At 38.7% G+C, this 16,229-nt stretch overlaps 1 protein-coding gene across 3 annotated transcripts; it reads left to right on the plus strand.

Annotated features, from left to right (window-relative positions):
• The first annotated feature begins 8 nt into the window (after positions 1-8).
• Positions 9-16,185, plus strand: CFLAR (CASP8 and FADD like apoptosis regulator). Of its 3 annotated transcripts, none has more exons than XM_015868144.2 (10): positions 9-357; positions 4,755-5,185; positions 6,018-6,123; positions 7,235-7,370; positions 7,528-7,625; positions 8,779-8,830; positions 9,252-9,301; positions 10,407-10,473; positions 14,548-15,058; positions 16,021-16,185. In XM_015868144.2, exons 2-10 carry the CDS (start codon positions 4,890-4,892, stop codon positions 16,157-16,159), a joined length of 1,455 nt encoding a protein of 484 aa, XP_015723630.1. In that variant the 5' UTR covers positions 9-357; positions 4,755-4,889; the 3' UTR covers positions 16,160-16,185. The 3 variants fall into 3 exon arrangements, with proteins under 3 accessions (XP_015723630.1, XP_015723629.1, XP_015723631.1); XM_015868143.2 differs by having other exon boundaries at positions 9-120; XM_015868145.2 differs by lacking the exon at positions 9-357 and adding an exon at positions 4,034-4,167.
• Positions 16,186-16,229: the final 44 nt, after the last annotated feature.

Consider the following 16,229-nt stretch of genomic DNA (forward strand, 5'->3'; position numbering starts at 1 on the left):
AAGGAGGCGGCGGAACCAGAAGCGAAGCGTTTTCCTCGCCTCGCTCCGAAATACCCGACAGCCGAAGTCACGATAAACCGTGAGGGCTGACGGACGTGGCGCGGCAGAGAATACCGGAGGGTAAGGCAACCAAGAGCGCTGCCCTCGTCCCCCAGCGACGGGGATCTCGCCCTTGCACGGCTCCACGCTTTGGGGCGGCCGAGGTGTCCGGTAGCCTCGGGAACTATGATGGAAAAGCATTTAAGTCGTGCTGTGACACGTATTAGGGCGTCCCCCGCCGCCCTGCTGGGAGCCCCGCCCGTCCCCATGCCGGACCCTGCCACGCTGCTGTAGCCGAGACCTTCCCTGCGCGTTCGGGTGCGTTCCGCCTCCCGCTCCTCCTTTCCCCGTGCCGTTCTTCCCGCACATCCTGCGCGCTCCCGGAGCGTTCCCTGCCGTGCCCCGGCGGTGCGGGAGCAGCGGGCCCAGCCGGATGTGGGTGCGGGCTGTCGGTGCCCCCGGGGAGACATGAAACACAGCGCTGCCTTCTCCGGCACGGTTTGCCTTGCGGGTTCGGAGATTCCTTTCGCTTCGTTTCCCCATGTGTGATTTAACGTGGCTACTCTGACTGCGGAGTGGAAATCTGCGTAAACTCCCTGGAGTCAACCTCACTTATTCTGATGAGGAAGACTGGGGTACTTGCCGTCTGTAGATGGCAGTGCGCGTGATCGCTGGTAACGTACACGGAAAGTTAGTCCGGCCTGGCGGAGGAACAAGAAGTGTGAAAGGGCCTTTCGGTGACTTGTGTTTTCCCTGCTCGTTCTTTTACGGGGAAATCTGGAAGCCAGGGAGAGCACTGAGTAATTTCTAAGCACTAAACAAAGCCAGATGGCAGATTTGAAACGTAGGAGCTTCCGCATGAGCTCATCATGTGAGGGGAACAAAGAGCATTTTCTAAATAAGTCTGGCACTGATGTTACATCCGGTTTGTGCTTCTGCAGAGATGGTTACGAAATGTTAACGAAACAAGCGCCGTCTGAAATGACAGGCTTGCTTAGACCTCGTTTAGAGCATGAAAATGTTTCTTTGTTTCTTTTGAAAGGCTCTCACACTTCGAGGCTTGAGATACATCCGTGTCCTGATCAGTGCAGCACGCTGTTCTCTTGCTAATCACACCGTTATTTCAATGTTGCACAATGTTTGCGTTGCAGTCATGGGAGCAAAGGGTCCAGCGTGGTGTTAAATCTCAACGAGTAACCTTGTTTGAATCTTGTGCAGACATAGCAGCTCCTGCTTGTTAATGCCGGCAGGGAGTGACAGTAGCCTTGTGTGTGAACATTTAATATGTTGTTATTTGCTGTACGGACTGTGCACAGCATGAAAAAGCTCAAAAATAGGAGTATGATTAAGCTTATTAACATCAAAGAAGCTGATTAACATAGCAGTGGGGTTTCTGTCTGCTTGTCTACCGTGGCCTGGAGATGACTTGTGCTTTAATGAGAAAATATGTTTGCTTAGACTCTCAGATGTTCATTCTAAAAAACAAAAAACCAAACAAACCCTTCTGCTCCGTGTTGGGGCAGTCACAGGCCAGCCTAGGGCTTAGGCTAATAGAACTGTCAGGAAGGTGGTTTCCCATGCAGTAGTGAGAAATTAACCAGTAGTGTCAACTTTGCTCTGAAATCTTATATTTTGTTCAGGGAAGCCTGAAAGTTAATGAGGACCAGAAATCAGTATTCAGGTGCACTTGGATGTTAACCTCCTTGAGTTTTTCCTCTCAGCCTTTTTAGAGGACAAGAGGACTGGTGAGGCCTAGAATTTATGGTTTAATTTCTGGAGATACTACAAGTATTAAAAGAGTTATTTTTCTGAGAAAATTCTGAGTGACAGCAAACTAAAAGAGCCAAACTTACAGGAAACCTATTCCCCATAGCCCCATAATTTGTTTTCCCTTACCGTGCCTGGGGATTTCCTAGCCTATTTAACAGGAGGAAAGAAAAATATTTCTATGCTCTGTGTAGGCCAGTGACTTTCATTTACCACTACCAGCGTGACCTTTCAGTATTGGTGGTGATGTTAGCCTTGAGCTATTTGGAATGATTAACCATATTCCTGCTCCAAAAGCTTTGCTTTTACCTCTTTAGCACAGCCCTGAACAGAAAATTGTTCAGTATTTTGTTGTGGCAATATTGGCAAACCACCTGTGCTCAAGAGCATGCAACCTGCTGGGGTGTCTATGAACTTTGATCTTCCATGTTGATAAGATATACTGTTTTTTTTTTCTCACCCCATGTTTTTGAATGTAAAAATAAAAATGCTGTTTCAGATACTGAAGCTCTTCACGTTGCTCTTAGTCATCTCCCACTGAGAACCCTCACAAGTGCTTTTGAAAGCCCTGGCTATAAGTGCCTGGGGGTTGCTTTCCTGTAGGAGCATTTTGTGCCTCCCCTTTATGGAATAAACTCCATCTCACAAAAAAAGTTCATTTTTCTGTGGGACATCTTACAAATACTTGATGCTAGTTTAAAAATCAGAAGTTAATGGCAAAAATGATTTTCCCCAATAGAACAGTGGAAAATATAGATTACAGTTCACGGGAGTAGAATTCTTGCTTATGAAAGGCCTGAAAATTTTCTCATCTTACATATAATGCTATAATAGGGTGACAAAGTCTTTAGCTACAGCACACAAGAACAAGCCCAAGCACAGCAGTCACAGATGTAGAAATCAAGTAAAAGAACCGCTTACCTTTGAAAGGCCTCAGGTAGGCAGGGATCTCCAGCAAGAGATGCCCTCACCTCCACTGCCAACCCTTAAATGAGGTCTGGAAAGGGGTGGATCCTGACTCCATCCCTTCACTCAGGTGCATTGCATTGTCAGTGCATGCACCTGAGTTCCCCAGGTTGGCCCTGTCTTCCACTAGGTGCTCAGGCACTGCTTCAGGCTATGGCTTACTTAGCATGTCCACTACAACTGTGCTTCTCCAGTTATACCAAGCAGATCCTTGTGTGAAGCAGCATGTTCGAAAGTACACTCATTTTGTGTATGCAGTTTGTTATCATTGGAAACACTTTAACTACTTTTAAGCTTGTTCCTAAATGGTGTGATGTGAAAAAGAACACTGTGCCTGTCTCCTTTGGGTTCTGAAGAACAGACCCGTGTCTGAGGGCGTGCTGCTTTTTCCTGTGCTGTAGCAGGAGCACTATAATCATGCATTTTCTTTACGTGTTTAGAAGCACGTGTTGAACATACATGATACATGGTACGTGTAGAACTGACTGTTAAGGAGACTGATGAGCAAAGGTTATCCACAGCCTAGTTACTGTCAGCTGCTTTTGAATACTCTGTGCTTCTGAAAATGAGCTTAAGTGGCCGCGATGACATTTTGAGTATTGCAGATACATTAGGTCTCATTGGTGGTACAGAAGCGTAGGAGTTTTTAAACTGAGTAATACTCGGGTCCTCTGATGTGGTGAATTTATGGTATTTTACAACAGAAACTCTTTTGCTTCTGAAGGTGGCACCTTGGGGTCATAGCAGCTGCTTGTGTTAAAATCCCCCAGCGGTTTAGACATGTTACCAGAAAGATGGGGTTTTTTATGCTTTTCATTTAGTTATTTATTTTTTAAAATTCTTTAAATAGCGATGTCTTTTCCTTCTATTGTGCTGTCATAAAGTGGAGGAAAAATCCACTGCAGTCTGACTCCATGGAAAATGTGGCTCACAAGCATGTATGTAGATAAAACTATATGCAGTGTATTAACTGAATTGCTTGTAAGGGCTAAGATTTATCTTCAGATTGCTCATTTCATCTTTCTCAGTGTACGTAATTGGGATCAGAGAGAGACGGATAGAATTTCCACAGTCAGTGGCAGTGGAAATTGATCATAGCACCCTAGTTTCTTTGTTAATCATGAGAGTTTTTGTCTTCCTAGTTTTGAATTTTGATTTCAGTTTCCAGTAGGGGCATCACGTGAAGAAAGAGGCGGTCTGTGGCTTATCTGTGCCTTCAGAGTTAACCACTTGGCATACTGAAGGTTGGAATTTTTTCTTTAAGTGGATTTTTGACCTTATTGAGCTTAGAGAGTGTGGGGGAGGAAGCCTTCAAACCCTGGTAACTCATTCAGAGTGGAATCACTTAAAGTGGTACTAATAAATAAGGCAATCTACACGTTCCTGAATTTAAAGGTAACTAACATGTAAAAATGTTACTTTGTTGTTGTTTTTTTTTTTAATTTGAAATGCATACCTGATAAGTGTTTCTGTATGTGGTTTGTTGTTGCTTTCATTGTTTTGTCTACAATGTGTGGTGTGGTTACACTGCCTCTTAACTCTCAAAATGCTGACTCTAAAATGTCTTGAGACGTTTGGGCAGGAGCCTGAGTGGTGGGTTGCTGGAAAGAGATCAGGGCTTTAGACTTCAATTGCAATGGAACTTAACTCAATTACCAGCTTAACTTAATTACCAGAAACCCTTCAAATAGAGTCTTCTCATCAGCAAGCTGATGATTCTTTGTTTCACTTCCTATGGAATTCACAGGCTTGTATTAAGGTAATTTTACTTTAAAAGAACTTCCATTTTTTTTCTTTTTTTCTGATTAGTATGACCTAGCAAGTACTTCTTGTTCTGTAATGAACATCTGGGAGAACCCCCTGAGAGCAGGAGGTCCATATAAACTAAGCTGGCATTTTAGTTACTACTGAGGTATGACAAATATGAGAGTTAACTGTGATCTTGTGCAGTAGACTCAGAACCTTTTATTCCTTTTCCACAGATTACTTACATAAAAATGCATATAATTATGACTGAACACCAGAGGCGTGCTGTAGCAGATATGGACTTCATGTCATGTTGGCCTCCTGTATAAAAGAAGGAAGGCTGGCAGTTTTAAAGGGACAGCAAGAAAGTGATGACCAAGTGCCAAGTACCAGCTGTCCTTATTCACCAGATTGAAGAAGAATTGGATAAAGAAGAAGATGAGATGATGGTTTTCCTGTGCCGAGACCTTGCTCCTGACTTGGCTACTGCTGGCCTTAAAGAGCTTTTGGTGGCTTTGAATGAAAGGGATAAACTGTCTCTTCTTGGTTTGTGTGAGCTGTTGTACAGAGTTAAGAGGTTTGATTTGCTGAAGAGGATCTTGAAGATGGATAAAAAAACAGTGGAAGCTAACCTTACCAGGAATCCCAGGCTTGTCCCTGATTACAGGTATCTGCTTCAGAAAGCACTTTCTTCTAAAAGTATTTCTTCAAAATACTTGTTTTGCACTTTTTTTTTTTGTTTGTTAAATTGGTCTTGAAAGTGAAAGAAAAGCAAAAAATAACATCATATAAGAGTTTTAGTGAAAAGATTGTCAAATTTAACCCCTGAAGTAAACCTTAGTAACTTCTTGGCAGTCAGGGCATTGGAAGCATCTATCTTTAAAGAGTTTATTTATCTTAACTTATGAGAACTGTCATGATTGGGCCGTTCTGTATTAGATAGAAATGATTCTCTATGGAGGTGTCATTAATTAGATATAGTGTTTTTTCTAGCTTACTTTGGGCACTTAGTCTCACCATAGCTTTTCTCAGGTGACCTGTCCCTTACTGCTCTCTTCTCTTTAGCTTTAATAAGTTTAAATTAAGAGAACACAGTGATCTTCCCTAAGAGATTTCAGAAGAAAACACATATGAACACAAGGAAGATTTTCCTATGGTGACATCTCACTGAAATAAAAACCCAATCACTACTAGCTTTAAAGTCAAAGGTGTGTTATATTGTCTTGCATTCTCTCTCTTAATCTCTACTGAAATATTAAGGAGACTTTCTCCAGCAGTCAGTCTGAAGTAACACAGGTGCTGACAAGCACAACGAAGTGTTTTGGAGTTGAATATTGGAGCAGAGTAGTTTTGTGTGTGTTTGTTGTTGTGTTTTTTTTCCACATTGCTTATCTGGGAATGTTATGTTAAGACTGGGACATGGGAGAGACTGGGAAGTTGAACAAGGGTAGGATCTTGTTAAAAACCAGTCCTTTAGAAATGTCTCAACTTTATTTCAGGGTACTAATGGTAGAGATTAATGAGAATCTGGAAAAAGAAGAAGTGAGTTCTCTTGTTTTTCTACTCAGAGATTTTGCCCCTCGAATGAAAATGGCAAAAGATAAGGTAATACTTTTATTCTCATCTTTTCATCTAGAGCAAAGACATTCAAGTTAAAAAGGGAGGTTGGCTAGAAGATGTTCTACCACAATGGATAGCAAGGAAGGACTAGGTAGAAGTGTGAAAGGAGAAGTGGCTTGTATTTCATTCTTTGATGACGTTCTTGTTTTTAATGCAAGTAAAGAAGCTAAAGTAATAGTTGGAGGGAACTCAGAATAGTTTCTGCAGTGAACAGGGTTAGCACGAATCTCACAGGCAGAAGACACTAAAACCTTTCTTCAGTGTTACTGATCTGAAAATTCACATATGTGAGATCTCAAACCATTGTTCATATTAAATGTGTCTTGATGTACAAGATCACTTCTTTATGTTTGTGCACTTTCATTTACAAAGGAAAAGGGTTTTCTTAATAACATCATTCTTTGTATATTTGCATTCTGAATATTTGTTCCAAATGCCAAAGACAGTGAGGATTCAAAAAGCTTGACCACTGTGCACACAAAGCACTGAAAGCTTCTTTTGAAGCATTCATTTTAACCAAAGAATGGGAGAAATCTTGGAAATTCCCTAAAGTTTTTCTTATCTACTGATCTGTGGCATGTGAAGTGACATTTCACATGGCTGGCTACGCAGTAACAAGGAAATGCCAGGCTGTGTCCTCAAAACCTTTGAATTGTTTAAGTCTATCAATGCTAGTAATAATAACAATAGTAATAATGCTATGAAATCTTTAATGTTTTCCAGGTAATCACATCTTAATGTTTCAACAATAACATGCCTGGTTCCTGAAAATACAAGCTTCACCACCTTCACATAGTATTTAGAGTCTATTTTTTTAGTGATAGAGAACAACTGACTGATACAGATAAGGACTTGAGAGAACAGCATGAAGCTGTGTTGATGAAGGCTCAGGCTACGTGTTAGGAAAAGATTGTTCACTGGAACACATTCCTCAGGGCAGTGGTCATGGCACCAGCTGCCTGAGATCATGGAGCATTTGGACAGTGCTTTCAGAAATATGGCTTGGGGTTTATTGAGGGGTCTTGTGTGGAGCCAGAAATTGGAGTTGGGAATCCAGGATATCCTATGACAACAATTTGGTTTTCTGTTGTTACAGAGTTTTCTACGTCTAATTATTGAACTGGAGAAACTAAATTTGGTGGCTCCAAATCAACTGGATTTGATAGAAAACTGTTTCCGAAATATTCACAGGATAGACCTGATTAAGAAGATTGAGAAGTATAAGCAAGAAGGTACGATACTTTTGCTATGCTTTGTTTTGATAGTAAGGGTTAGATGCAGTCTTACTAAAGACAAAGTTACAAGTCAGAGTATTTGCATGCTCCAAGGAATTATCTTTTCTAACACATCCTATATCATCATGTATTTCTCTGTGTGTTCAATTTTCAGCTTACATATCCTCCATTCGTTCTCAGCCTGTGTATGTCAATGCCCTTCAGGCATCTCTCCCTAATCTCAGTCTGATTGATCCTCCTTATAATTTGGGGGTAAGTATATAATAACTCAGACAGATCCTTTATATCAAAATATAAATTGAAAATTATATATATATATATAAATATATATATATATATAAATAAATATATATAAATATAATATAAATAGAAATTGAAAGAGGATTAATCTTTGCAAAGTCTAAGGATTGAGAAATGGCTAGTAACAAGAATACTGTTCAGGTTACCTTTATTGTTTCTGTTATGTACTACATTTAAGGCCTGATAGAAATTATCTGATAGTCAGATCTGGTTTTGGTAACTTCTGTGATTTTTATATATATATTTTTCCTATTAAGAATACAAAATATTTTATTGTAAAAGTATTTTTCTACTTCTCTGGGGAGTTAAGGGTTTTGTTTTGAGTGTTCTTTGCAAAACACAGCATTCTGAATACTTGTGGACTTTGCAGAACCCAAGGAAAGAAACCTTTAAACTTTAGAAGCAGAAAATTATGGCTGGCTTCAGCTGTTTTCTTTGCTTGTGTTTATTTTAATCTGATTTTAACCAAAGACTCTCAATACGTCAAAAGTCACCCACTCGTACTTCTAGTCAAACCCTATTGTGTGCAGCGCTTTTCATGTTTGACTTAGGTCCAGTGTTGTAATAACAATATTAACCTTTCTTGAAGTCTTTAATCTTGCATGGAAGTGTTTTCTGATATGTATTTAATAAATATCTATCAAGCTTACATTCAAAACACCACTGATCCAATTTGCTCTTAAGAACAAAGCAACAGCTTTGTTTTCCAAACTACTAATGGGAAAGAATTTGCACTGACTTTAAAAAATTCAAAAGGAAATCAAAATAATATTATCACAATATGGAAAGTTTCTACTTACTGCCATATAGGTAAGAAAACCTGTATCTTTAGAGGGACTTTTATTTGTTTCACTACTATAGGAAATAGCTTTCCTTTACTGTTCTTGGAGAACTGATAAGTTATGGGGAGGAAAGCATTTTTCTTTCTTTCTTTTTTAAGTTATTGTTTTAAAATTCAAAGTAAGGGATAGGTTTGAATCCAAAAAGCTGTAACCCTTTTTTTTTTTTTTTTTTGAGGAAAAGAAATATTACCACATGGTATTTTGAAAGCATGATAACTAGTTTTGAAAGCAGAAAGGGAAAATAAGACTTTTCTTCATTTTAGTTTCAGAATGTGAACAAAGAAAAGTCACAAAATGGAGAAATCTTCTTTCAAGGTAAGAATACTTTAGCTAATCTTTGCCAGATTCTCACCATTTGTACTGTATTCCTTTTTGGGAACTTAAATAAGTTATATTATATATATTATTATATTATATATAAGTTATAATTTGCCTCTCAAATAAGGTGGTTTTAAAAGAGACTTGTTTACTGAACTGTCCCAGAGTAGGGGAGATTGTTTTTATTGCTTATTGTTGTGCTGTTCTCTAGTCATAAGTAATGTTGAGTGAAATCCAAATAATGTTTTAGTGTGAACATTTGTTGTTTTTCTACTTCAGTACCATACATAGGAACTAGGAGGACTAGGTGAGAGAGAACTTGACCAAACTATATAGGTTCTTTTTTATCTGTCTTGCTGTCAAAGAAATAGCACCAATGCCTACACACTGAGATTACTTCTGTATGTTTTAACCACAGAAGAACCAGTCCACATGTCCATTCAAGAATCAGGACCAGCATCACATAAGGTAAGTGCTTTAGCATTTGTGATGCATGTATGCATCACAAGTTAAACCAACAAAAACTAGTAGATATTTGCCTTAGTCTTCCTTGGGTTTTAACATTTCCTTTAACTGCATGCAACAAGAACTTTATGTACACTCATAGCTTCACTGGCAATAAATAGATTCTGTGAATTGCTCTATGCAGTTTTAATGTAAAATATTTGCTGCTGATATTCAAGCAGTAGTGTACAGAAGGCATGTATGTATGGCATGCACATATGAGCAGAGGCTAAGTAAAACCTGTTGACAATCAAACCTCTTGCATCTTCATTAGAAGTGACAGGGCTTCTTTGTGTGCAGCAAGTTTTGTTCTTGTTCTTTTTCATTCTCCTTACTCACTAGACAGGGCAAATACATTAGCATGGTACTACTACACATGGTCTGTGTAGTAGTGCTGGATTAACTGCTGTGCCATTTTCTAGCTGTTATATGTCACAAGCAAGGAGCTATCTATAGCAGATTGATTGTTAGCTTGTTAAAGGAGAAAGGGATTGTGCAGAGTCATTGCAGATTATTGAATGAAGGGGCTTTACACAATCATACTAAATAAGGAAATGAATGTTGTCTTGACAAGCAGTGTCTACTGCATCCCTACAAATCACAGAAGTTATCTACATATGTTATATAGACAGTGTGAAACTATTCCTAACGTTGTGTTCACAGTAACACTTAAGGAAAATAACAGAATTACTGCAGGAGGATCATTGCAGTCATAGGTCAGGTCTTAAGAAGTCTCTCTACCCCCATCTCCACTCTCAATCTTCCTTCGTTCATTTGTGCTCCAGTCTTAGTTTATGGGTCATTAATACAATAAGATAGAATAACAAAAAATGGAAGTTAAGGCCATACAGGAAATAGGAAAAAAAAAAAAAAGAATCCATATCACCTGAAGTTTTGTTACACAGACAAAAACATGGAATTCCAGTAGATGTGCTTCTACTAGTTACTCTATGGAAAAGCAACAGAACACAATTGAAAGGTCTAAAGTGTTTAAATTGGACAAAAAAATCAAGTCTATAGGCTGAGAGAATTACATAACAATTTGGTATTTATCTTTTGCTTTCCACAGGTGTACAGAATGCAAAGTCAGCCTTTAGGAGTATGCCTGATTATAGACTGTATTGGTAATGACACTGGTAAGTCTCTGGAAATTAAAGTTTTTCTGATCTCCTTATCAAAAAACAAGAATCCAAAAATAACATCTTTACATAAGCAAAAAAAAAAAAACCCAAAAACAACCCACAAAAACAACCCCACCCTTCCTACCAGCCCCTAGGAAAAAAAAAACACGAGGCTAAAATTAAAACAGAATGCTTGCAGCCAACTTGTATTAACCTAGGAGATACAGGAGAGATCAGTGAGATAGCTTTTTTCTTTCTTATAAGGACCAATAGTGGGCAGATCAACTGCAACTATTGATGCAAATAGTGAAGAGAAATCAGTGCTGCACACAGACACAGAAAGTAAAATCTTGCTGCCTGCTTGTTAATGTTTTAGGTAATAATTAAAATTATACAGTTTGCCAGTTGGGTACAAGGAACTAACAGTAATTCAGGATCCTGCCAGGTGTGGATGACGTACAAGGGAAAACACTGAACTCACATGCAACTGGAAAACATCCCTTGGAATCTATCTAGCTGGGATAGGCAGAAAGTTTGTGAGCTACCTTTGTAGCCTAAGTAAATAAATTTGAAAAAACAAAAAACTGCACAAGAATGCAATTACTGTGTATAGAAACAAAGTTCTTCAATCTAACATATTTCACTTCTACCCTCAAAAAGAGTTATGCCAACTTTGCCCCAAGAAAACAAAGCCTGCCAAGAAGTGAAGGACAGGGTGAGGGCTTTCGTGACTTTAAATAAATAAGTAAATCCTGCACCATAAAGAGGCCTACTTCCTCATTTCTTCTTTCTTCTCTCTTTTACAGTAGCTTTAGTGAACAGACTTTTTGATGCAAGAGAATTATTATTAATCTGTAAGGCACTCAGGTACAGTCTGGTCCAAAACCAAAATAGTTACTTAAGAGCTCTGTTTCTTTAAAGCAAATGCAAAAAGTATTGCCTGAGAAATGGCAGTATGTGGAGCTGAAGAAGACATGAAGTTTAAAAATAGTCTTGTTTACAAAGGTACCTCTTCAGATTTCTTGGTAATAGAATGTGAGCATGTGTTGACCTTGTTTATTTAAAAGAAACATTTTGCTATGGCAGGCCTGAGTTCTTTAAAAGTAGTAAGTATAAAAGCAGAGAGGGCGCAGATGCTTCAGAAAACAGGTAATAAAGAAGGAACTACTATGTCAGTTCACAATCAGAGGTGTATAAATTTAGATCTACTCATCATTTGAAGGCACAAAACTTTTTAACTAGCAACATAGACTCCCTTGATATGGTAATTACAATGAAATACAAATACGTGCACAAAACTCACAATGTGCTGTTCTTGTGCTCATGTGAGCCCTTCAGTATTTGCGTAAGAACAGGGAATGTAAATATGAATGAGAAAACCCTGCTATTTCGGAAGGACAAAATTGGATTATCTGTTCAGCAGATTTACCTGCAAATAGTGGATTTTCTACTGTTGTGCCAAAATTACCCAAAGCAAGCCTTGTTGTACCTCTGTCTCCATTCATCTGTATAACATACAAAAGGAATTAAACCATGTTTGCTTCTCAGATTTTTAAAGTTAAACATTAAGCATTAAAACAAGCATTTTAACATGATAGAAAGCAAGACTTGCACTGACATAGATTACTGCTTGTGAGAGGTGCAGGGCATCTAACACATTTCAGGGTATGTTTTGGAAATGTGTTGACTACTGGAGAGTTCTCATGCCACACTACTTCTGAAGTCTGAATATAGCAAAGAGAGAGGAAAAGACAAGGAGGAAGTTAGGAATTATCTGTGGCGTGCATTCAAGTCCACAGCTATCCCAAGATTTAAACAAGGAAGCTAAATCAATGGTAAATTCTATGAGATCAAGCATCACAATGATGAAAAATACTCGGTATAAACTATGTGAATTCATCAGCTGATGATGAAGTTCAAACTGCAGTTGTTCTTGTTGTTATTAAAGCAGACACTGGCTTCCTCTTGACTTTTTAATTTCTGTTTGGAAGTCAGGTTTTATCCTTGTGTTGTAAACAGAGGAAGAGAAGGGTAGAGAAGGGTATGTTTTTTATGTAAAGAAGGAAACTCCTTACAAGTCCCTGGTGGTTTGTTGGGGAATTACTGCTGATCTAGGATTGCTGCATGTAATCTCTCATTTTATCTTGCCTCAAAGTGAAAATGCTGTATCTCAAACTTGCCTTATATAACTTCTGATTAATTTTTAAGCTCTAGTATCAGCTCTGATAGTATGGGCTGATTATTTTAAATCATGACTCCTGGTGTGCATGTATGGTCTGTATAGTTGGAATAATATAAGGGTATAGTTGCAATTATAGAGTAAATAGCCAGAGATATAAGAAAAGACTTACCAATGCTGAGGCATTCAGTCAAGATGGATGCTCACCAATGTTGAGGCTCTCCAAAAAAACTCCACAAAAGAGCAATCTCCAGAAAGAAAAGCTACCTTAATGGTGGTGAGCCCTTAAATGGGATCTAGGAGAGGTGGAGTCAAGCTCCATCCCTTCCAGGAGCACAGCTGAATTACCTTCACCTGTGCTCCCACAGCTGACTCCTCGTTTGCCTCAGATGGTTAATCAGAGGCTCAGGCTGTGATCAACAGTTTCCCTAACAATGGTCTAAGGTGCTACCAAGGTTTGCATCTTTGCTTATGCACCCGGTAGTGAGAAGAAATTAAGAGCTCTCCCCTTGCTGTAACTGTCATTTTGTCTATGTTCTACTGCCCTCTAATGGATGAAGTGCTTCATCAAGCACTTAACTTCTGAATGGTACTGAGTTACTCCAGGGTAAAAATATCTTTTGAATTGATCATGTCTTCCACCTGAATTTTCAGAGCATATTTTATTGTCTAAAATAAAGGATACTTCCCTTTCTACTTAGAAACACGCAAGTCTAGAGTATTTTTGAAATATTGTACAAAACTTAATCAAAATAAATGGACTGGAACAGAACCCTATATGTAGCTCCTGTTCATCGCCTCACTATAGTGCAGTGTGTATTTCTACTCTGTATTTGTTGCTTATGTGTATTATTCACAATGTGCTTTTTGAGGGCAGCAGTGTGCTGGTGCAACTCCTGCTTTGCTGCTGGTGACCTCTGAAATTTTGCTAATAAGCCTTTGCTAATTAGGGATTGTTAAACTTCGGAAGTCAGGGGACAGCCTGGCTTTTTGGGACTGTGAGGCATTTTATATTCAAGTGGTACTTGTTGTGTTCTGTCACAAATATCAGAAACTGCATGTGAGCAATGTGTATATTATTCCTATCTAAGAATTCAATGCTACGGTTATAATTTGTAATAATAATAATCTTCTTGTTCTCTGAATGCTTAAATACATTTGAACTTAACCAACACGGATCTGGTTTCACTTCTATATTAATAAACATCCCAAGTAGTTTTTCAGAACATGGCACGCTTTCCTGCAGCAAAAGTTAACGTGGGTAAAACAGACATGCATAGGCTGTCTACAGTTTTAATTTTTAGGATATTGCTCAGCAAGTTATTTCTGAAAATACCATTTTGTTGTCTGGTTTGTCACAGTTCTCCATTTGGAGCTCATCACTTTAAAGTCTATTTTATATAATAGTAAGCATAAATGAATGCAGTAGGTTCACTTCTGACTGGTGAAACACTGTTGAATTACGTACTTTTCTAATAAAATCCAGACCAATTTTGAAAAGTTAAATAGTTGAAACAGACTTCCCTTACTATCCAGCATGTGCTTTTTCATATCAAGAATCTTCCACGTGAAGCATTTTCTCATGTCCTCCTGCCTGATATTTTAAGTCCTAGAAACTTGGAATACTGGTTCTAAGTGAAAGCACACTGAAGTCTGTGGAATTAGGAAGAAATCGCGTGCTACAAAATAATGCCTTTGTCAGAAAGTGCATAAATCACACCAAAAGACAGTATTCATATAGGATGGTATGTCATGTTCTGTTTGACCAACACCAAGTACTCTTGATTTTTTTAAATTACTGTGATGAAATAAGCACCCTATTTCTAGTAATGAAATATTATAAATTCTGTAACCCTTAAAGATGGACTGAGTCTTGGTATTGTGATTTAATCACATCTTGCATTTTTCAGATGTGTTGGAAGAGACCTTCAGAGGCTTAGGCTATGATGTTCATTGTCACAAACACTTAAATTTGACCACCATGAATGAAACATTGCTTCAAGCTGCAAGGTTACAGAAGCACAGGACTTGTGACAGCTTCATTTGCATATTAGTCAGCCGTGGAAATGCTCAGAGCATCTTCTGTACGGACCCCTCCTCTACTGGATTCCCTTTGGAGCAAATAAAGAAATACTTTATGGCAGATTCATGTCCTGAACTCCGAGGAAAACCAAAGCTCTTCTTTATTCAGAGCTACATTGTGCCAGAAGATGAGCAAGAATGTACCAGTCTGGAAATTGATGGAAACGACAAGAAAATAATCTCTAATACAAAAATGCCCTTGAAAGACACTATTCCCCAAGTAGCAGATGTCTTTTGGAGTCAGTGCAAGGTGGATGCTTCTACACTAGAAAAATCTCCAAGACCATCCTCATATTATCTACGTTGTCTGGCTGAGCTGCTCCGCAATCCTCATAAAAGGTGAATAAAATCAGGAAAAATGAACCTTTTTTCTAGGACAGCCTATATTCTTAGATAAAGAGTTCTGCCTAATTTCATCCTTTCTGGTCCTGAGAAGTGCCTTCAGGCTATGTCATAAGTTAAAGGACAAGCGTACGTGGTCCTGGAACAATGTCACAGGAAGGCAGTCTAGAGTGAGAGCAAAGCTTCAGATTCTAGAGGGTAAAATAAGTTTGTTATGGCACTGGGATTTGTAGAGTAAAGAGAGAAGAACCTGGGTGTAAAATGTATCAGTGCTGTAGAGCTGAGGGCTTTAGGCAGGATTTGAAATCTATCTTCTCCAACTTACCAAGTGCATACCTGGCTTCCTGTCAAATTGAAGATTGTCTTCTCAGTTATTAAGAATGGCCTTGCTTGCAAAAAAATGCCAGTGTCTGAGTTTACTCAGGGGAACAAAAGGCAGTTGGGAGGGAAGGATTTTGTTCTTCATTTAGGTATAATTCACCCACTCTTTAGGAAGCCAAGATTTTTTCCAATTTATGATGGTGAATGAAAATTGTCAAAGACATTAGTCTGTCCAGAGAGATTATCAAAAGAGATCTGAGCAGAAGTCAAATATGCTTGGATATATAAATTTACCAACAAAGATTTTCATTGCCCAGTTGATCTACGAGAGCTAGCAAGCGTTATTCAGTGTAGCTGTGGGTTAATACTTGGTACTTTTCACAAACTCTGAAATGTTGTACAGAAAGCACAGATTATCATTTCGTTAAAATCAGTATCACAACAGTGATTTGGGATGCACTGAATTTAACTACAGAATGCATATTCAGCTTTGGGTTCTAAAGGCATAACCTCTGCAATAAAGGCTGAAATTTTAAACTTTCTCCTCTCTGAGCCTATAGTTATCTTCCATCTTGTGGATTCTTAAATAGTGTCTTGATTCTTTGTCTAATAAAAAGCTTTTACTTCTGTTGCTGCAGGAAACTCTCTATATTAGATATCCATACGGAACTGAACAGAAGAGTCTATGAGTGGAATAAGACAACTGACCCAAGTCAGCAATACTCACTTCTGCTCCAGCACACACTGAGGAAAGCACTTTTTCTCTCTCCCAGTTAACTGCTATTGGAAAGGACGTGTCTAAAGTAACTAATGAGTAGTACTTCCTCTGACTCAGTTTCAACCACAC

This window comes from Coturnix japonica, chromosome 7, assembly GCF_001577835.2.
Source record: "Coturnix japonica isolate 7356 chromosome 7, Coturnix japonica 2.1, whole genome shotgun sequence".
Lineage (NCBI taxonomy): Eukaryota > Metazoa > Chordata > Aves > Galliformes > Phasianidae > Coturnix > Coturnix japonica.

Coding starts and splice junctions, on each gene's coding strand:
- CFLAR (XM_015868144.2), top strand. CDS start 4,890: ATGACCAAGTGCCAAGTACCAGCTGTCCTTATTCACCAGATTGAAGAA. Junction 9,302..10,406: donor CAGGACCAGCATCACATAAG/GTAAGTGCTTTA, acceptor TGCTTTCCACAG/GTGTACAGAATGCAAAGTCA. Junction 15,059..16,020: donor CTCCGCAATCCTCATAAAAG/GTGAATAAAATC, acceptor CTGTTGCTGCAG/GAAACTCTCTATATTAGATA.